The sequence below is a fragment of the Candoia aspera genome, chromosome 2 (assembly GCF_035149785.1).
Source record: "Candoia aspera isolate rCanAsp1 chromosome 2, rCanAsp1.hap2, whole genome shotgun sequence".
Lineage (NCBI taxonomy): Eukaryota > Metazoa > Chordata > Lepidosauria > Squamata > Boidae > Candoia > Candoia aspera.
Genome location: NC_086154.1, coordinates 148,193,063 through 148,214,481, shown reverse-complemented (window position 1 = coordinate 148,214,481; position 21,419 = coordinate 148,193,063). Strand labels below are relative to the sequence as shown.

The 21,419-nt window shown below is 43.5% G+C and overlaps 1 protein-coding gene across 2 annotated transcripts; it reads right to left on the bottom strand.

Moving 5' to 3' along the window:
• Window positions 1-505: 505 nt before the first annotated feature.
• On the bottom strand, window positions 506-16,056 carry ALAS2 (5'-aminolevulinate synthase 2). 2 transcript variants are annotated; one of them, XM_063294149.1, is made up of 11 exons: window positions 15,948-16,056; window positions 9,568-9,761; window positions 8,194-8,334; window positions 8,004-8,102; window positions 5,406-5,628; window positions 4,339-4,523; window positions 4,048-4,227; window positions 3,444-3,608; window positions 2,683-2,951; window positions 2,233-2,395; window positions 506-792 (listed from the first exon to the last, which is right to left on the bottom strand). In XM_063294149.1, the coding sequence occupies exons 2-11, from the start codon at window positions 9,740-9,742 to the stop codon at window positions 629-631; spliced, it is 1,764 nt and encodes a 587-aa protein (XP_063150219.1). In that variant the 5' UTR covers window positions 9,743-9,761; window positions 15,948-16,056; the 3' UTR covers window positions 506-628. The 2 variants fall into 2 exon arrangements, with proteins under 2 accessions (XP_063150219.1, XP_063150220.1); XM_063294150.1 differs by lacking the exon at window positions 15,948-16,056 and adding an exon at window positions 14,915-15,036.
• Between the last annotated feature and the right edge of the window lie 5,363 nt (window positions 16,057-21,419).

Sequence of the window (21,419 nt, the reverse complement as noted above, 5' to 3'; positions counted from 1 at the left end):
GAATAAACCATGGCCAAACCTCAGGAGGGTCAAGCTCATTTTAATTTTGAAAACAAAGTTCTGCCCATTTTCACAATATGTTGAAATAATTACAATCGTACTCTCCATTCTTCCTGCCCTGTTTTCTCCAGACCTGCTGATCCTGCATAGTCCTTCTGTTTTGAATGTTCCTATTAGTGGGCAGCTCAGTAAACGGTCATGTGGAAACTAAGAGTGTGCTGTGTGAGCCTTTCACATGATTCTTTGGAAAACTGACTTACAGCTTAGTGCAGTGTTTTTCAACCTTGGCAACTTTAAGATGTGTAGACCTCAACTCCCAGAATTCCCCAGCCAGCCAGTGTTGTTTGTACTCAGCCAGTTGTGACTTACTCTGTAAGCGAGGGCTTGATGTAATATGTGAACTCAGTCCCATTGACTCCTGTCTTGGTCTGGGGGTGCCAAAGGCTGCCAGCTAGAGGAAGCTCATCAGCCCAAATTCTCAGATTCTATGAAGTTGCAGAAAAGGCACATTTTCAGAGCTTTATTGCATTCAGATCATCTCTTTTCTGCTTGGCAGCATTGGCGTGAGGCATGCTTGTCTCTCTTCCCATCAGGCAGCGAGTGTCAATCCTGTGGCCTGAGGCGCCCCTTAGGCACAGAGGGTGACGTAGCGGGGCCCCATGTTGCCAAAGTAATCCCGCTCCCACTCACTCATGAGGGCAAAATGAAGTGGGCGGCGGCAGAAGTGGCACTCGGGAGAGGTTGGGGCCTGCAGAGGTAGGCCCACCTCCTGCCAAGCAGCCAATAGCTTTTCTGGAAGGAAACAAAACAGAGAGGTTAAAAAGAAGACTTTTGCTGCTGAATGGACCATTGGGAGCTATGTGGTGGCCTCTGGAGCTAGAAGTAACAGAATGAATGGCCATGTTCTTGAAGTAGAAGCTAAAGATGAGAGGAAGTCCCTGGCCTTGTTAAAACCCATAGTGTGAGAAAAGAGTCAAAACTCTGTTGGTACTAAAGGCTGCTGCTTATTAATTTCCATTTATAGACAACTATGGAGTTGCCACTGTCCGCAGCAGCAGAGGGTGTCTCAGGTCTTTATTATTTTATCCTGCTTTTGAATTTGCTTTTAATGATAAAAAAAAGTTGAAAATTTATAAACTTTTCTTTAAAAACTACTGATCAATATTTAAAGAGTTTTTAGCGTCTGAGGATCTTTTTAAGACTCCCCATAAATACCCCCAGCTATTTATGACTTTGTGGACTTAAAAAAATTCCTGCACTGGCCACTTGGGGGCAGTACTTATTCACCATAGGTGAATAGCTATTAACAAATTTGCATGTGTGTAAAGTAAATATCAGAAGGGAGGAATAAAGAGGATTCCAGTGATCAGAAGTCAGGCCCTGAATCCTTTCTACTGCCAGTCTTTTACAAGGCTGGATGAGAGATACCAGCAGGATCAGCTTTGGACTTTCAGAAGTACAATTTTTAGAAGCCCTCTCAAAGCAATCTATAAATTTATTAAATAAATAAATAAATAAATTTACTGAGGACTGAGCAGACTTCATCTGCGTTTGGTGGTTATTAACTATTGGGTTGAAAAAAGCAGAACAAGGTGAGCAGGCATACAAAGTGAAGAGGATATACATGCATCTGCTTAGAACTGTAAATCAGAGAACTCCATGCTGTAATATTTTGTTGCTGGTCTCATTTGAATTTTGTAATCTACATAATTTACAGGTTCTCCAGAATCTAGTTTTTCTATTTCTTCTGTGGTGCAAGGTTTCAATTTTGTTTGTGTTGAAGTTACTTTATTGCAAAACTGGTGATAAAATTCAAGTTGGGAGATCAGAATAATCTGCATCAATTTTCACTAATTATTTTTCATATCCAATCCATGATGAAACCACAGTTAGTTTTAGTTATTGTTTGTCCAAACCAGCTTCAGACTGTAATGTATGTCTCCGGCTCCTTTAGACAAACCATATTTAATTCGGTGAAAACTAGAGGAAACTTTATATTTCCCTACTCTAATCCAATGGACTTCTGTTGTGTTTATGACATCCTAAATGGCAGCTGCATTGGACATGCAATGAACAGAAGCAATCATAGCTTAATTATCACTTAAGTGCCTTGTTTTCCATAGAAAGTTTAAGAAGAACTGGGGAGTTCTAATCCTGCCCTTATTAGCATTTAATTTATAGAATGAGATGATGATCTTTACTTAGGACACAGCTGGAGCCTTAGAGACTCACCCACAAAGTAGTCCATCATGGGTGGGGTGTGATGGGGTGAGGGGGCCAGCCGCAGCAGCTCCTCCCCACGAGGCACAGTAGGGTAATTGATGGCCTGGACGTAGATGTTGTATTCAGAAAGAAGCAGGTCACAAAGCTGGGTATTCAGGGCTGCGTCTCCAACCTGGGGAAGGATGAACCAGATAAATGAGGAAGGGCATCCAGGTGTGTCATTCATCTATCGTTCTGGTAGGGGATTTGAGGCATTCCGGGTTCCCCTTCTGTGATTGGTCAGGATTCTGCAGCTATTCAGTCCCATTCATTCATTTCGTTTTCTCTGGTATTCTATAAAGGGCTGTGTGTTGCAAGGACATGGGATTTTAGCCCTTCATCTTAGACTGTGCCCCAGATTCTGTGTCTATTGTAATAAAGCCCTTGCTTCTCCCTGCCACCTTCCCAGGGCATCCATACCCGTATGGGAATGATGTGACTTGGGCAGCTGACCACAGGCAGCCCGGCATCCATAAGCAACTGGCGCATGTGCTTGACGTTGCGCTGGTGGGCACGGCGCAGCACCTGCCCCTCGGGACTCTTCAGGATGCGGACAGATTCCAGGGCCCCAGCCAACACCATGGGGGGCAGCGAAGTGGTGAAAATGAATCCGGCTGCATAGGAACGCACTGTGTCAATGAGGGAAGCGGTGCTTGCGATATAGCCACCCACACAGCCGAAGGCCTTTCCTGGAGGAGAAGGGGAAGGGAAAAAATAGTGTCTGTGAGTTTTAGCAGCAAGCATACCTTAGGCTATTAAGTGTATTTGGCATTACAAAGAATGAATGATCTGTGTATTGCAATTTAAAAAAAAACCTTGCATCCTGGCTTCTGTGACTTCTGGGAAGCTGGATTCTGGAACTTGCATATCGTATGAAAACTGAACAGATTGTATGTCTTGCATTTTTTCCTCGTGTTGATTGAATAAGGCAAGGAGAAATTCAGGGGCTGAAATCTTGTAGCAACCAGTGGAACGCACCACCTCTGGGTCTTGAGATGGTCAGGTTTTTAATGGTCAGTAGGGTTCCCTTAGAGCAGGGTTTCTCAACCTTAGCAACTTAAAGATGTGTAGACTTCAATTCCCAGAATTCCCCAGCCAGCTTGCTGAGAAACCCTGCCTTAGAGTATCTATAATATACCTTCTGTCTGGTTCTTTGTTGGCCTTTTGCTTCCCCAACTCACCCAGTGTGCCAGATATGATGTCTATTTTGCCCATCACTCCATCACGTTCTCCAATGCCGGCTCCGTGGGCCCCGTAGAGTCCCACAGCATGAACTTCATCCACAAAAGTGATGGCGCCATAGCGGTGGGCCACATTGCACATCTCCTCCAGGGGGCAGATGGCACCTGCAGACAAAGGACTATTGAAAAAAGTGGAGTTCGGCTGACGATTACCTGAATGGCAGAAACTTTCAACTCACTTTTTGGGTGCATGCAGCCCCTGGACCACACTTTTTGCAAGCCTATATTAGCCTACTGGCTGTCTCTGCTTGCAGACTTTTTAGCTCCCCTCTTGTCCTGCAAACCTCTTGCGTGGGCTCCCGTTTTTTCACTGCTCATCTAGTCCCTCCTATGCTCCTCTGCTGTGACCCACTACCCTTGCCACCTTTCCCTTGATCCTGCTGTTGGATGCCTCTCCTTCAACTGGCCAAGAAACCTGAGCCGGCCCAGGAAGAAGGAAGTGCTTTTGGTCTGCTTATACCCAGAGACCCCTGTTCTGATGGAGGATGGCGTTTTATGAAGTTAGTTGGACACCGTGTTGCGCAACCTAAAGAGAGGCAATTACCGTCCATGGAATGCACAGTTTCAAAGGCAACAATCTTTGGGGTGCTGGGTTTGGCCTTGAGCAGGAGCTCCTCCAAATGGTGGGGATCATTGTGCTGAAACACATACTTTGGAACACCGCTGTTTCGGATTCCCTGGATCATGGATGCATGATTCCCAGCATCTGAATAGATCTCACATCCTATGGGAGAGAAACCAAGCCAAGAATAATGCCCCATCACTCCTCTTCGCACAAGTTAGGGAGGATGGATGTCTTCAGGCTGATGCTAAGCCTCCCATGCTGCCTGGTTACCTGGCATCATGCGGGCAAGAGTGAAGAGGGTAGAGTCATTGGCCACGAAACAGGAGGAAAAGAGCAGAGCGGCATCTTTGTTATGCAAACTGGCCAGTTCCTCCTCCAGAGCCACGTGGAATCGGCTGGTGCCGGAAATGTTCCTGGTACCTCCAGCTCCTGCTCCATAGAGCTGCAGAGTATCCCTGTGGGTTAGAAGAGGAGAATGAGGTCTTTGCTCAGAAAAGAATGAAGATCATCCACGATCGGTTCTTACACCCGTCTTTCATGTTCCTGAGAGGCAAACTTCCTTTTGGCTGGCAAGGGCCTTGTTGGGGGAGCAGGGTTCTGAACACATGCTTCCCACGTTCATTTCCACTCCCCAAATTCAGTGGCTGCCCCAGCTCAAAGGGCTTTTGAGATTTCATTTGACTTAGGCGATTTTACAGTTGCATCTCCACACAAAGGGGTTTAGGACATTTTAGAGAGTGACACCTTGTCAAATCATAAAGTTCAGTAAATGCGGCAAAGGAAGCCTATTATTTCAATAAGGCATCTTGGAGTCAAGAAGCCGTTTTTCTCCACCTTAGTTCGAGAGGAGGTTTCTAGCCTAAGTGCCCCCCACTCCCTGCCAATGACTTATGGCTCTGCTGACCTCAGCCAAGCTAAAGCTGAAGCAAGGTATGGTTCAGGTAGTTCTGGAAAAGCTCCAAGGCTTGCACATGTATTTCTTTTCTCCCTCAGACCAAGGAGGTTTTTGACTGAATAATGCTTATAACTTGAGGAATCTACCACCCCTCCCCAAGTCTGATTTGGTGGTAAGAGTGGCAGAAGCTGCCAGTGGCAAAGCGAGGCCCGAGAGACCCAGTGTCCCCCCTCCACTGTAGAGCAGCTCATGAATGTCAAGGAAAGCCTCAGGCACTCCTGAGGTTGGACTCAGCTTCCCATCATCCCCCCCAGGCATGCTGGCTGGGAATGGTGGGAAGTACAGTCCCCCTGTTGGGGAAGGCTGGACTGACAAGGAGCAAATTAGGAATGCCTGGGTGGTGGGGAAAGTGGTTGGGCCAGGGGTCTCGTCCGCCACTCACTGTATGGCTTGCAGCACATGAGGGTGGCGGCTCATTCCTAGGTAGTCGTTGCTGCACCAGACCGACACCTCTCGCGCTTCGACCTCAGAGCCAGAATAGTCCTCTGCAAAAGGATAGGCATCTGCCCGGCGATTCACAGTCTTGAAGATCCGGTAGGTATGATCTTGCTTTTTCGCTTGGATCTTTTCTTCAAAGAACTCATCGTATTCAAACCCAGTGCCCTCTGTTAGGAAATAACGAAGGGTGAATTTCTGCCTGCATCGCACCCCACTCGACTTCTCTGTCACTGAGGACTGACAGTTAAGGAACAGCGTGCAAGAAGGGGCCACCGAAGTTCTGTTTGGTCTGGGTCAGACTTCTGTTATTGTGAGGAGGAGTCTAAATCATTACCATTTTGCGGTTCAGTGATTAAGGCCAACAGGTAAGGGGCGGCCCTGAGCATTTAATAAAGGAGAGGCGGGCTTGGAAGTTCTAACATTGTCTTCCCCAATGCAGTGCCCTCCAGTTGGAATTCCCAACCATGCAAAATCCAGCAGGGTGGGAGATGATGTTTCGGTGTGTGAGAGACATGAGAGATAAAATAGGAGACAGGATCTGGCAGACACTCTGCTCCCTGCAAGCATGTGCCATGGTCTTCTAGTACGTCCTACAACTTCATGGTGGGTCCTTGATGGCCAGAATGATAGCTCAATGGTAGATGAGAGAAAGTTTGGTTTAGTGGTTAAGGTGCTGGGCTAGAAACCAGGAGTCTGTGAGTTCTAGTCCGGCCTTAGGCATGAAAGGAGGCTGGGTGACCTTGGGCCAGTCCCTCTCTCTCAGCCCAACTCGGTGCAATGTAGACTAGCCTCCTCGTGGTGCACCCCGGGCAACGTGACTTGTCACGGCTAAATAGTCTACACATCTGGCTGCTGGACCTCACAAGGATTTCCCAGCAAGAAAAAGCAGCATGAACACTGAATTGCTATGCCGTATGATTAAAAAAAAAAAAAGCTCAATGGTTGAGCGTATCAGCTGTGTGAATACAGATGACCACTAGATGGCAGCAAAGAGATACAGAAAATTCTAATAAGATTTTTGCAGCCCAGATACTATGTGCATTCAGTGTGCATCCCGAAGGTCAAAGACTTAATCCCTACCATTTCAACCTGAACATATATTACAGAACTGGCAATATAAAAACCAACCAACCAACAAACAAACCCTGCCTGAAACTCTGGAAACTACCTACAAGTCAGAATAAATAATGGCCAAGATTTATACTTGCTATAAAGCAGATGCCTGTTCATGCAGGGCATTTTGATAACTTCTACCAAGCTTTTTGATGGTAGAACAATCATTGCCAAACATCATGCTGGGCACAACTATTCAAATATAATGAAAAAGTGATAACTAAGAAACAAAAAGCAAAGAAGGAAATATTTGGAGGGGTGGTTGGGAGTCCCAAATTTATAGTAAGGCAATATGCTTGTTACTTGTTTGTTTGTTTATTTATTTTACAGTTCTTATAGCCTGCCCAGCTCAGAGTGTGGAGAAAAAAGTGTGCAGGCTGATCATTTGTAAGGTTGCAATTATTTTGGAAACTTTCAGTTAACCTAATAAAGGCCTTACAGTATTGTTTAGTGACTGTTCACAGTTACGACAATGATGAAAAGGTAACTTTATGACCAATCCTTGCATTTATGGCCTTTGCAGGTCTGTAAAGCAAAGGAAAGCTGAAGTAAGATCATAAGCACAGATGCAGTTTCACTCAGCAACTGCTTCGCTTAATGACCAAATTGCTGGTCCCAGTTGTGGGTGCTAAATGAGGACTACCTGTAGTTATTCAGTAAGGGCTCCTGTGCATTCAAGGAGCTCCAACAGAGAAGGTGCCCACTGCTTCTTTGTGTGGTTCACTGCTTTGGCTTGCCAACTTCCAATCAGACCTCAGAGAGGGCCGAGGGTCCAGGCAATTGTTCTGCACTGTGCATTGGCTGTCCCTGAAAGGTGGAATCAGCCCCAGTGTAGAGACAGGACAGACATCTTTCCTCTTGGAGGAAGCTGTTTATTTTGTTTCTGCATGAATAACTGTTATAAGTTTGCTTCATTCTACTTAAGTTGTGTAAGCACTGGCAGAATCACAGTAGAAAGGTAATGAAAAGGGGTGATCCAAGTATTTCTCTTACGAAATGGAACGACAGACCCCAAGTCATTCCTCTCTGGGGGCTTTTGTATGGGTCTCAGAGAAGACAGATTCAGAATCAGGGACTGCTGTGTTGATTGGGGCCAGGATGACAGCCTGGCTGCTAGACAATCCTCTGAGTAGGGATAAGGAGAGAAGTGGGTGTAGTAGTGTTAAGCACCCCCACTTTACAGTGCTAAAAACTGGGTAACAGATGCTAAAAATAAACAAACAATAAACCTAATTTATACTTCCAGTTTTCATTTAGGAGGGTGGGGGAAGTAGACCTCAGACAGTTAAGCTTGACACTATTAAGTGTTCAGACCGAATTGGTTAATGTGAACTGCTGCCCCTAATACCCAAGGGAAGCTCGAAGATATCACGGAACCTCTGTGCAACTCTCCCCCATGGGAGAAGTTATCAGGATCCAATTCCCCAACCTGGCATGTTGTCCTGGATGAGGTGAGACACTTTGTTTGAGTCAAGCAACTTCTTCTTGAGGCTGCAGTGAACCTCTCTGAACAAAGATGTCAGCATTCCTGGAGAGAGAGATGCGTGGTCAGTGGAAGACCAAGGGAGTCTCATCCTTCCTACCAATGAGATCCCAAGGATGTTGGCCTCCTTCCTTACCTGACTTGAAAGGCTTGACATCTTCCTGGAGTTCAGGTTTTGCTTCTTGCACAAAGGAGCTCTGGCCACTTTGACGCTCTGATTCCATAAAAGGGCACTGGGTGGCAGGGAGAGCCGGGGGTGTTGAGTGGGGGGTAGAAACTAGAAGATGCACAAAAGAAAAAACAATCATGATTTCAGCCTGCTGAAACAGGCACCCTAGATATTCTTGAACAGGACTCCCAGTAGGCATGGTTTTTAGCAAATTTAGTGGGTTCCAGATTCTCCACCACTTCAACTTTTTCCTAAGTAGACTCTTCATCCGTTCAGGCCATCATGGTCCCCTGTCTCTTTCATATGATGTTTCTCCATCATAGCTGGTGCCTTCCAAGATGAGAGTCCAACTCCCAAAATTCTTGGTGCTGGCCACATCGTCAGGAAATCTGATAAGGTTCTGCCCCAGCATGTCTAGAGGGTACAAGGTTGGAGAAGGCTGCAGCTCTGGCATTGGGTCTCCAGGGTTGCAGGCAGAAAAAGATATTTTTCATCATCTGTTAACTGATTCTTGCAATGGGAGATGAGGAATATTACATGCGTGATGTGTTCCATACAAACCCTCTACCATGAATGTATGACCAATGTGTCTGATTTCAGATCCCTCAACTGACTCAGGTTGGACATTTGAACCAACTTTTGGCACTTAATCATTCTTTTAGTGGTCAGGAGCAAAGTTAGGACTAAATCTGTGACCTCTCAGTACTAGGTCAGATTATTCTATCCATACAAATATATGAAAGAATTCTTCCCTATGAATATATGAAAACCAGGCAGCAGGAACAAGATTCCAGCCTAGATTTCTGGCAGGTTATATTCTCATCTTAGTAGGATAGATTTGTCAGGGCAAACCGTTTTTATGCATTGGGAAGAAAAGATGCAATTCCCATTCCCATCTCTACAGATTGAAATACATATTAGATTTCTTAATGTGTCCATGTAATGACAGTCAGGAAAGTAAAAATTAAAAGAATTAAAAATTGCCTCCCAGCTAATTAGTATATAGCTGAAAAGATGATACCATCTCTTGAACTACCAAAAAAAATATTTTTTTTTCAAAAAGGAGCCACTCTGTAAACAGGGTTTTAGGTGTTTTCACATGCAGATTTCAATCCTTTTGCATTTAATCATATTACACAGAGAATACACACATTCCATACCCACAAAATATAGCTTTGTTACCAAGAGATTGGTTTGACCTAAAGAACTTTGAACACCTTATGAGACTCTCCTGTGTGCTCCAAGCATAAAATTTATGGTTGACAACTAGGGATCTGATGGGACATCAGTTTGGGTTTCCCTTCTACTATCTTTTCTCCGAGGCCCATCCCATCATCTCACCAGTGTTTCCACAGGTTCCTTTTCCAGTCTGCAGATCAGCGACAGAACAGGAGAAAGTGCGGGCCACCATCACAGGGCAGCGCTGGGCACTGTTGACCAGCAGTGGACCAACTTTGCGTAGGAAGAGAGATGGATCTCGGGTCAGGAAAGGGCAGCACTGCAGGATTGAGGCCATGTTGCCGACCACTTTTGTGCTATTCAAAGAAAAAGAAAAAAGAATAAACTGATGTGTAAAGCAATGGGAATGAGAATGGCATTCTGACTGAGTGTGGTGGAGTAATGGCGCCTTTCCTCAACCTGTTGCCCGCCAGAGGCATTGGACTGATGGCCCTAGAGGGAACCAGATTGGAAGAGGCCAAGGCAAGCGATACTCTTTTTAATAGTAGGATAAGGTCCAAACTGAAGAAGGAATGGCATGAAATGTCCCACTGTAGAAATAGGTTGATTTCAGGCATGTGGGATCAGTTCCATTTTTTTAGAAGAACCCCCAAATCCACAAGGAAGATAAAAAGGGGTGGGGGAAGAGAAAGAGTTTGAAGTAAAATGCTAGCTAAGCGAGCCATTTATCTACTCAGAGGTAGGCAATCCAATGTTCTCTGGATATTTTAGACAACAGTTCCCATTGGTTCCAGCAAGCACGATCCATGGCCACAAATCTTGTGATTAGTAATCCAAAATATCCACTCAGCAAACAGATGAGTGAGCTACCAATTGCCCTAAACTAGAGGGATACCACTTTGTCTTGGAAGTAATATTGAAGTGATTTGCTTTCTTAATTCAGAAGTTAATTTTTAATTAAGGCCCAGGGATATCTGGGAGAGGGGGGCATCAAAAGAGTCAAAGAGTTGGTTTGATGGCATAGTCACGCCTGCTACAGTTCTTGTTTGAGCCTCCCCAATTCTGGACCCTCCTGTTAGAGGCCCTTTACCAGATCTTGTACCAGTTCTAAGTAAACTTATTTAAAATTAGGCTGGAATTGGAAAATACCCATCAGAATTCAGGGAAGGGAAATAATGTTGGCATTAGGATCCAGGAAAATGAAAAGTGTCTATAAATTTACAGCTTGATGATCCCATCTAAGTTTACTCAGAAATAAATGCCAGGGATAATTAATGTGTCCTACTCTAAAAAGCCTCATGACATGTAATTCTGGGAAAGGAGAGAGAGTGAGATCAGCTGAGGTGTCCAGGGAAAGGTTTTGTGTCCCTTGCTAATGGTGCAGCAGGTGCAGTGTATTCTACCCTTTGGAAAAATGTATAAAACAAGACATCCTGCTAAGCAGGTGTGAAGGAAGCTTTCCCTCCTTCAAAGAGAACAATCTTCCAATTTCCCAAGGGGGGTGATCAGAAAAAAGAAAGAAACAAGAGAAAAAAAACCATTGGTAAAGAGAGGCAAGCTAAGTAACATTGCACAAGTGGGAAATTATGGACTGGACTTCAAAGACAAGGTTGTACTTCATATTTCTAAACAACTGAGAAAGAGGGGCAGATGATCACGAAAACAAGTTGATGAGACTGTCCAATAGATTTATCACTTCTTTATGGGGGGCTAGATATGAGGCACACATCTGGAGTGTGTGGGTGTGTGTGGGGTGTGCGTGCATGTTTGAGAACCATCTTAAGGTTGTGGAGTGTAATGGTATGTGGGAAAGACCTTGGGAGACAGGGCAAAGAGATGCTGCCTAGGGAACGGTCAGATATGAGACAGCATAGCCTGCAGCTGGAGAGTGGTGAGGCAAGGGCTCAGAAGGGACCTTCCCTAATTTCTCTGGCTGTATAGGAGATGGGAGGTGGGGGGATAATTGTACTTCCAGACTTGCAAGATTGATGTCAGTCTTACCAGGTAGACCAGACAGGAAACACGACCAGATAAGCTAATTCTACTTTATTGTAAAGCTACATTGACAGAATCTTGCAAGTCTGAAAGCACAGTTCTCCTGCTGTCTCCTTTACAGCCTGTTCCCTGGGCAGAATCTCTTCACCCCATCTCCCAAGGTCTTTCCCACATACAGAGTCACAGGTGCCAATGTGCAAAGGGCAAAAAAAGCAGGCTGACCTGCAACTGTGTCTTTCATTGAGGTGTAATAGGTAGGTCCAGGTGGAACCCGTGGAGGGGGTTACACTATTCACTACTATCTCCTAAATGCTGTGAATCAAACCATTGCTACAGGAAAGGTTACAGCAGATCATTCAAAACTAGGTAGCCCAGCACATATCAGACTTACAATAAACAATTTGCTAATCAATTGAAACCTTCCTCATCAATAGTTTAGTTCAATGGAATTGGTTTGGTCCTGATGAATTGATCAATAGTTACACCTGTCTGCCCACCAGCAGAGAAGGCCAACTTGCTTTGCTAGCAGAGGAGGTCTGCTCCTGGGCTGATGGACCAATGCTCAGTTTATGACATTTACCTGAAAGGATGACTTTCCCCCCCTCAAATAATTTATCTTTATAATGGGAGTTATCTTAGATTGCCAAATATAGTAAAGAAATAGATGGGGGGGTAGGCTTTATCTTTATTTCAGAGGTGAAGTGTTTTTAATTCAGATGTCTTCCTTTGGGGTAGGGTATTTATGCTACACTGTGCCCCAGCACATTTCACTGTACTATATGCTGCAAAAGCATGGATGATCACTAGGTGGCAGCAAAGAGATACAGAGTGCTCCAACCATTTGCTGCCATCTAATGACCCTATAGATTTGTGCAGCCCAGTTATGGTAATCTTACTGTACTTTGGGTAAATATGGTTCTTAAAAGGAAATTTTTCTTACTGTACTTTGGAATAAATATGGTTCTTAAAAGGAAATTTTTCTCTTAAAGTCTCTTCCTTTGGTGAGCTGTATAGCTGACTGGAAGCCAGTTTAGAATTAGGAAGAGGAACAATGGTCATCTCCATATTTTGCCATGTAGAACAACCAGATATGTTCTTTAATCTTCCTGGAAACACACCTAAGCAGTACGGATCACTGTAGAAATTAAATTCTACTTAGCCCCCAGGACAGAAAGAAGCACATCAAGGTGGAAGAGGGTGTGGAGGGGCCAATTTTCCAACAGAGGGCTTTGATCTGTTTCCTGCAACACTCTATGTGTGTGTGTCTCACAGAAATTCTGACTTGCTTTTTTAAGTAGCAAAAACCTAGCAGGCAACTCCAGGGAACGTGATTTTTCATATAAACAAACATGCACCTGGATGAAGGAGCATTGATCATGAATTACCTTGTGTGACTCACATTTTCTGTAGCCTGCCTATTTGTCCTGTTGCGAAGCAAAAAATTTCTGACTAGCTACCTGTCTTGGCATCAGAGGTCCTTTGAGGAGGAAAGGTCATATAGTGGACTGCATTTCTATAAATCCAGCTTTTTTTCTTAAGTGATTCTGGATACAACTCTGAAACCTCACAGAAAATTATCATACATATCTTAAGAGCTCTAGCATTTCTAAGAAAAGTATAAGGGAAGGCAAAGAGGTAACTGAGATAAAATTGCATATATATCCCACCTTTTCTCTGAAAATTCAAGGGCTTCTTTCTTTTTACCTCCATAATAATCTGTGGAGGTTGGACCAAGGGAGAGAAATTGACCCAAAATTGCCAATGGAGCTCCACAGCCGAGTGGGAAGTTGAATGTGAGTCTTGGTGGTTCCCAGCATTTCCTCACTAGTGACTTACAGTGTCTTCATAGCATCACCCAACCATTGTTGAAATGACATAAAGTATCTCCTCATTACTGTTATTTTAGCACAATGGTGGTTGAATGACTTGAGAAGACACTGTAAGTTAGTAGTCGGAGAATGACACAAAGAACTCACTATGCTATATCCCCCATTTGTGTAGGGAAAAAAAAAAGAATCTTTGCTGTTGGAATGGGGAATGGGAAGTTTCTTTCTAAAATAAGTTTAAAGGTAGACTTCTTAAGAGAGTAAATAAATAATTGCAAAAGTAATACGAATTGACAGTACACTTTCATCCACAGGAAACTAAGTTAGTATTGTGGCCCCGGAGCTTCTTATAATGCAGGGGAATTTGTAGACCTCAACTAGCTGCCTGGAATTGAGAGCCTAGCTGAACCATGCCTGTGATTACCCCATCATTACATATTTTAAAATTAAAGGAGTCTCAAAATTTGGCACCCTAATTATCTTGGCATTCTAGGTGGTTAACTCTAACCACCTAGTTTGCCACAGTGATAGGCCACCTCTGGTTTTACATGTGTTCTTTCACAAGAAGGGTGCATGAATATGTTGGGTAGTGATAAGCTCCTTTTATTTTATCTGGCTTAAAGAAGACACACCCCAGCCCAGTTACAATTATTAGAAATAAAAGACACAGCGAGAAGGGCTGGATGCTGGCTTTTAAGTCAGCCCCATCATCTGCTGCTTTCCTCCTTGATCTGGAGCCAGATCAAAAATTGCATTCCGCAAGGGAACAGTTTCCCAGGTTCTGGTGCCATTTCAAATTAAAGAAACCTGAAATACATGGTGGGAGCAGAGGAAAAAGAAAAGAAAGCAAATTACTGAAACATTCTTTCCTTTTAATATAGATCGTCTGTTTGGGTTAAACTACTTGGCTAAGAAAGTGCCGGTTTCTACATTCATAGCAAAATATCACTTGCCTGGAGGGAAAAAGGAGTAAACATTTCTTTTACAAACAATTCCCTCTTAAATTAAAATATCACCTTGCATGTCTTACCTTTTTTATTTGCATATAAGAGAAATATGCCTTTCTTTCATCTGGCTATGGTAGCAGTTGAATGTGCAGATGTTAACCAAATACAGCTTATCTTTACTAAGTGAAAAATATTTAGGTGCATTTAATTTTTGTATATTGAGTGGAAGAGCATATCAAGATGATCTCTCTCTCTCTCTCTGTGGACATTTCAATACAAATATGATAGCTTGACTTGTATTCTGAATTGGCAGAATGCAACCAAAGCTATAGCATTTGATGTTCTACAGTGTTGAGGGCTACCAGCAGCCCACCGCAGCAAAGTGAACTGCACAAACTAAAAATAAACCCTCAGTGAATATATCATTCCTGATTCAGATTAGAAATGCAACTTGGCTGATCCAAAACACACTTTAGTAATTAAATAAATGCCAGAAAAATGATCTCTATCCTACAAATCTCACAAAGGTCAGGTACCGGGGGGAGCTTACAAGCAGCTTTAAAAACCCAAACAGATCGATGTATGTTGATCAGCAATTTGCTTAACTTCGACTTATTGAATAAAGTAGGGTCGGGTTAACTATAAACCATGGTTTATAAATGACACGAGCTGAGTTCATACAATATATTAAACCACAAACAAGCAAACCACATGTTGGCATAAAGTCTCTTGTGAACTCACCTACAGAGATGAAGGCATTAGGGTTAAAAAAATTGTGCAAGGATCAGTTAATAAGAGTACTGGTGGGCAGTAGAAGAAGGTGCCTTGAATTCTAATCCCAAATATCTGGAGGTACCAGGCAATCACACCATGACAGACATGACCCTTTCCTGCTGACATTCCAGCTGACATGGAAACTGCGATCCAAAGGGATTGTGTAACTCTTCCCCCTTCTCATAACTTTTCCCTTATTCCCTGCTTTCCTGTTTACACAGGTGAATAGGCACATCTTTTCTTATGGCAGGGAAAAGGGAAACTGGAAAGCAGGTGAGAAAGTGGCTGGGTAAGGGACTGCTAACTCCTATCACTATTTTTCTGAATGGCTCCTAGGTTTGCTTTTCATTACCAAAGGTAAGAAGAGAACAAGTTGAGTAATCATAGCATGCTCCTATTTCATAATACTCGACTAGTCCATAAAGGGAGAAGATGCAGTATAACTTTTAAATTAAAATAGATGGATCAGCTAGTCTCTGGAAATTAGTTTTTTGGGACAAGGGCTTTTTTTCCCTGAAAGAGTTAAAGACCTGTGAAAGCAACACCGAATTCATCCTTCTAGTTGATATCTAGCCCAGAACAGCCTGGGGCATTTACCTCCAAGCTTTATCAAGTTTCTTCTATTGATTTCTGGAAATCATACCTCAGAAGCAGATCAGGCTGGTTGAATTTAAGCTAGTTGGCAACCTTAAGATCAGCCCCACATAGCCAGCCAAGCCACTGGCATACTCCTTCACCCACAGACTAGAAAGTAGAGGGAGGAAACAGAGAGCATTTCCCTAAGTGGGCTCTTTATTTAGATGATGGGATCTTCATTCCAAGAGGAAAGAAAAAAGAAAAATGAAGTTCACTTAGAAGAAGAGGACAGATGAGTGAAGACAGAATGAGTTAGAGAAGGACTTAATAGCTGCCATGTCTTTATCTGCCTTGATACTCAGGAATCCATAGAAAGTGACCCAAATCTCCCCCAACCCACAAAATTTAGCCCCTTTATTCCTACCTGTTGACCTGCACTGAAGTCGAACAACTTCTGAATGTTATTAAGTGCTCCAAGCCCACTCGGACTGGGATCTGCCTTTCCCCACCCAGCAGCTGAAGGCAGAGATAAGGAAAGCAGAACATGAGCTCAGTCGTCCCCTCCTGGTCACATTCAGCTTCATTTGGGGGATTCCAGGTTCTAGTTTTTGAAAAGAGATGGAAAATCCCCTCCTTCCTTCACTGTGCAGATAATCTTAGGGAATGCTATTGTATCCCTCTTCCTAGCCATTCTTCTAAGCCATCTTTCCCCAAGCTTTCCAGTGGGGTGGGGTGGCATTCAGGTTCCATAATCCCCAGCCAGCATCTGGGGTGGAGGGTGTGTGTTTGTACCAGGTAAAGGAGCCTGAAGTTAACGGTATTTGAAGCTAAAGAAATGGTGCAACCTGTCTTGCCATGGAGCATTTTGCTTGGCCTTGTCTGCCTATTCTCCCTCTTTACAATCACCCTTATCTAGGACCTTGCAGGAGTGCCACTGAGGGAGGCTTGCCAGCTGGTCCTGCCCTAGTCTGCTCCTCTGCCTGAGGTCTGATATGCCAATGAGTAAAGCTTTTGGAAAGAGGGAGCAAATCATAGGGGCCTTTCCTTACTGCATTCAACAACCTACAGATCACAAAGTTTTGAATTGATGCTTGATGCCATGACATGTACTGTGGTGATTCACAGATGATGACGTCTGCCTGAATTACACATGTCAATCCTGGTTGCTGTAATGATGACTACAAAGGTGAATCAGACTCTGGTGGGATTCTTTGTAATATATGCCTGCAGTTTCCCTTTTTAACACCTGGCGGAAGCAGATTACGGGGAACGTCCCAGCCACACATATAAGGGTCTTCTCAAATTGTCATTATTTGGGTGACAGAAAATTTTTGTTTCTGATGACTCATTTGTACTCATTGTCATTGTTGATGCTGCAGGTACCATATAATTTAAAACAAACAAAAAAAAGATCAGCATCTGGGAAGTTTACCTGGAATGGTTTTATCTCCAGCGAAGAGTCAGTGACAACATCAAGAACTAGTGCCTGCCTTGAACTGTCTTATTTCTTTTCTCCTTCCCATTCCATAATCAAAAACCAATTCTATATTAATAAAAGAGCCTTCAAAGCTTTAACAACAGAGTGGCCAACACATTCCTGATTGCCAAGTTGTCTGTACCATCTGTTTTGTTTTAAGTTCTTTTATTTTTATTTTTTTCAAGAATAGAAATTAGTATCTCATGCAGCAGAACACAAATCTCTTAGATCAACATTATTGCAAGAATACTTCTGGGTTCCAGTTAGGTTCCATAGATATTCTTAGATGATAAAGATGATGGGTGGCTACAGGCCCAGTGCTTTCTCTGGAAATGTCCCCACTTGGCCAGAAAAAGACAGTTGGGGGCTGGTAGAGAACGTCCTAGAGCAACATTTCTCAACCTCAGCAACTTTAAGATGTGTGGACTTCAACTCCCAGAATTCCCCAGCCAGCCCTGGGAATTGAAGTCCACACATCTTAAAATTGCTGAGGTTGAGGAACACTGTCCTAGAGGGCTAGAGGGTGTGGCAGAAAGTTGTCTGGTAAATGGTATATTGTGATTGGTCATGACCTCCATGGTGGAGATTTTGTGAACAGCAGTTCCTTTACATGACAGCCATTTTGTGAAAGCCACAAACTTGCTTTCATGGTTTATCCCATGACTCCAAATGCTGTTCTTTATCCTGCTGGTCAAACATGCATCTGAATTTAGGATGTTCTAGGATGTCATGTATATGAATATGGGCAAGAACCCCCATGAAATTTTGAAATCAGTGTTTGTTTCATTTTTGGGGAAAGATACTTTGCAAGGAGTTGGTTGCTTGACCCTTTTCTAACCCATCATATTTTCTCCTATGAATGTCATTTTTAATAGTTTGTTTGGAGTAGAGCTAAAGCTAAGCTGGGTTAGACCTGGTTGGTACTTGGATAACAGATGGCCAGGACATCCTAGAGCTGTAGAATAAACTGAAAAATTGAAATGATGTCCTAGAAGAAGGCTGGGGCAAACCGCTTCCATACTGTCGCCAAGAGAACTAGATGGAGGAATCTGTGCATTCAGCAGGAGTTGTGCTGGTTTAGAGGATGCCTTTATCTTTACCATTCCTAGTTCCATAGCTAAAAGAAAACTGGTTGGAGACAAGGGTGGGGTGGGGACATAGGAATACTTCAGAAAAAAGTTTGGAATGAAGAATTAATAGGTCTGATGAATTTGGTCAATGCTTCTCTGATCCCCAGTTTGCTTCTGAAAATGTTTCTATTATTTTTTTTAGGAAAAAAAAAGTTTTCTCCCCAGCCTATTAGAAGAAGCTTCACTGGGATGTTTAAAATCCTTTCCTTATAAGCATATGACCTTTCTAAAGGCAGTCTTACAGAGCACTCAGATTTATTCTTGTTTAGCTGGGGAGAAACTAAACTAAACTAAACTAGGATTGGAAGTCATTCCAGGGCAATTGATGGATCAGTGAAGAATTAACCAACTTTTTTTGGCCTAGTCTACTAATTTTGATTGCAAAGACATTTCTGAAATATTCATCTATCCTCTTGTCCTGTGCCATAGATACCTGTACACCTTCAACAAAATGTAGTTCCACCTTAAGCGGCTGAGCTTAAAAAGGACATCTTAGCCTAGACCTTGTTGTTGTTTATTCGTTCCGTCAGTTCTGACTCTTCATGACTTCATGGACCAGCCCATGCCAGAGCTTTCTGTCGGTCGTCAACACCCCCAGCTCCCCCAGGGATGAGTCCGTCACCTCTAGAATATCATCCATCCACCTTGCCCTTGGTCGGCCCCTCTTCCTTTTGCCTTCCACTCTCCCTAGCATCAGCATCTTCTCCAGGGTGTCCTGTCTTCTCATTATGTGGCCAAAGCATTTCAGTTTTGCCTTTAATATCATTCCCTCAAGTGAGCAGTCTGGCTTTATTTCCTGGAGTATGGACTGGTTTGATCTTCTTGCAGTCCAAGGCACTCTCAGAATTTTCCTCCAACACCAAGTCTAGACCTTAGTAAGCATCTTTGTGGAAATCTGTTATTTTGAAATGGGTAAATAATTACAGGACAAATATCTCATATATGATTGCTATTAAGAATTATTGAGCTAACAATAATGTTGCACAGAGGCATAGTCATGCTTAAGAAAGAGTCAATCTTTAACTCACTGGGGTTTTTTTCCCCAGGATACTTTCCCACTTCCAACTTGATCAACATTTTGTATTCACTTATCCTGTTCCAACCTCATTTGGGGTTTTCTTGGAGAGAATTAGTCTTTATGCAAAATTGGGAGGTTTTCAAGTTTGCCCCAAACTCTTGTTTCTTGTAACAATTTCTTGGACATGAACCATCCCCAAAGATTGGAAAGAGAAAGTATAAGATATACCAGAGCCACTCTGAGCACTCTTGGTAAAAATGCTAAGAGGAAGTACTCTAATTTTCCTATGGTTCTGCTTCCTTGCCCTTGAGTGTTGATGGGGGAGATTAACTTATAATGGGTTGGAAAAGAAGAAAGAGCTGGCAGACAGACAGAATTTTTAAAGTCATCTGTAAAGGGAAGAAAGTAAATGAGGGGAGGGTGGACCTGTGGCTCCAAGGATGCATCCAGCACAACCCCCTCTTTTCTAACACTGGACCCCTCCCAATTACAAGGATCAAACACTGGGGGGGTCATTTTGAAGCATATGAAAGGATTAACATAATATTAAAAATCAAGAGCTGCTCCTCAGAAAAAGCCTACAAGTCCCAGCTGTTCCTAAGTGTGTGAGACAACCTCACAATTTGCATCATTATTTTACTGCAACCCTCACCCCCAACCCAAAAAAAAGAGATTTTGCATGGTATCTGCCCACCAAAAGATTATCTACCCCAGTTTAAATTGGACAGCTCTTCTCAACTCAGTCTGAGAATCTTGTATCCTGCTATCAAGGCACACATTTATGAAGTTAAGCTGCAAATGCTTACGGCTTTATCTGGGAGTTAGTTCAATTGATTGAATTGATAGTTAAGTGGTTTTAAAGTCTGTTTTCAATTCTGTATTGGGCTGTGACCACCAGCTTATTTTCTTTCTTATGATTTTATTACCTTGATCCTCCTCTAAGGAGTTCAAAGTGGTGTAAATGGTAACCTTACAACAACCCTTTGAGGCACATCAACTTCTGAGACACACCCAGTAGGATTTGGATTCAGGTCTGCCTTGTCCAAATCTAAGAGTGACTAGTAAGTATAATTTTTTGAGGGTAAGAGCAGTATCAGAATATATATAGGTAGATATAGGTATATATCCATCTATCTATCTCGTAGAAATAGGTGGGCATTTCAGCAAGTCGCCAAATTGCAATGTAAAATTTGATTCCAGGTGGTTTTTAGTAAAAACAATATGGCATTGGTTAGCAGATCTAGGTGTACTTCCTGTTTTAATTTGCTTAAGAATATGGGGTAGAAGTATATAGTTAGTTTTATTCTCCAGGAGATGATTTACACTGGTAAGCTTCCAGCTGATGCCATCTTTGATAAGGAAGGGCAGACTTTGTAGACCTTTTTCATGCCTCTTGGTGTGATTGCAGTTGCCTGGAGATCATTCTCACTACTTAGTAGACAACTGTTAAAACTCTTGGGGTGGTTTTATTATTCTCCAATTAGCAAAAGTTTATGTGGATAACAACCCAGTTGTGTTAGGACTGAACTGGGCAAGTAGGGAGTTAAAAGTTTTGGGTAATATGTAGACAATGTTTTGGACTGTGATGTCTTCTGTAGCTAGAACCAAGAGATATTGTATTTTTCTCCATCCTGAACAGTAGAACTGTGGAACAGAGAGGCAAGGGGAGAACAATGACAAAGATCGGAGGACCAGGGAAATTACCTCCCATACGGCTGTCCAAGGACCTGGAGGAGGAATAGAAAAAAATGTAGCAGGGATGCTGGAGGAAGGAAAAACAGGGGGTTGGCTACGTTAATAAGAAGTGACAGCGGGCGCGGAGAAGAGGTCGCGAAGGATGTAAACGAGAAAGGGATGGAAGGTGACAGCGGGAAGGCCAGGCGAAGGCTTGGCGCGAGGCCGGAGTAGGGCGCGCGGGGGAGGGAAGCGGCCAGCTCGCCTTGCTGGACCAAGACGCGCTTCGGGGCGCAGGGCGAAGGGAGCCACCCGCTTCTCCTGTCAGCCGGAGATCCGCAATCTTGCATCCAGAGGACCGGATCCCTCTAACCACCACGAGGTGCGTGCACGCACGCACACACACACACACACACGGAGTCACGCACTACAGGAGAGCCACTTCTGCGAGCCATTACAGTTATTATGGCACAGGACAAGCGGAGCGGAGAAGCCGGCTGGAACACCAGAGCCGAGAGCGCGCAGGGAGGGAATGATCCTGAGGGGAGGAGGAGGAGAAGGAGGAGGAGGAGGAGAAGGATGGAAAGGAAGCTCGCG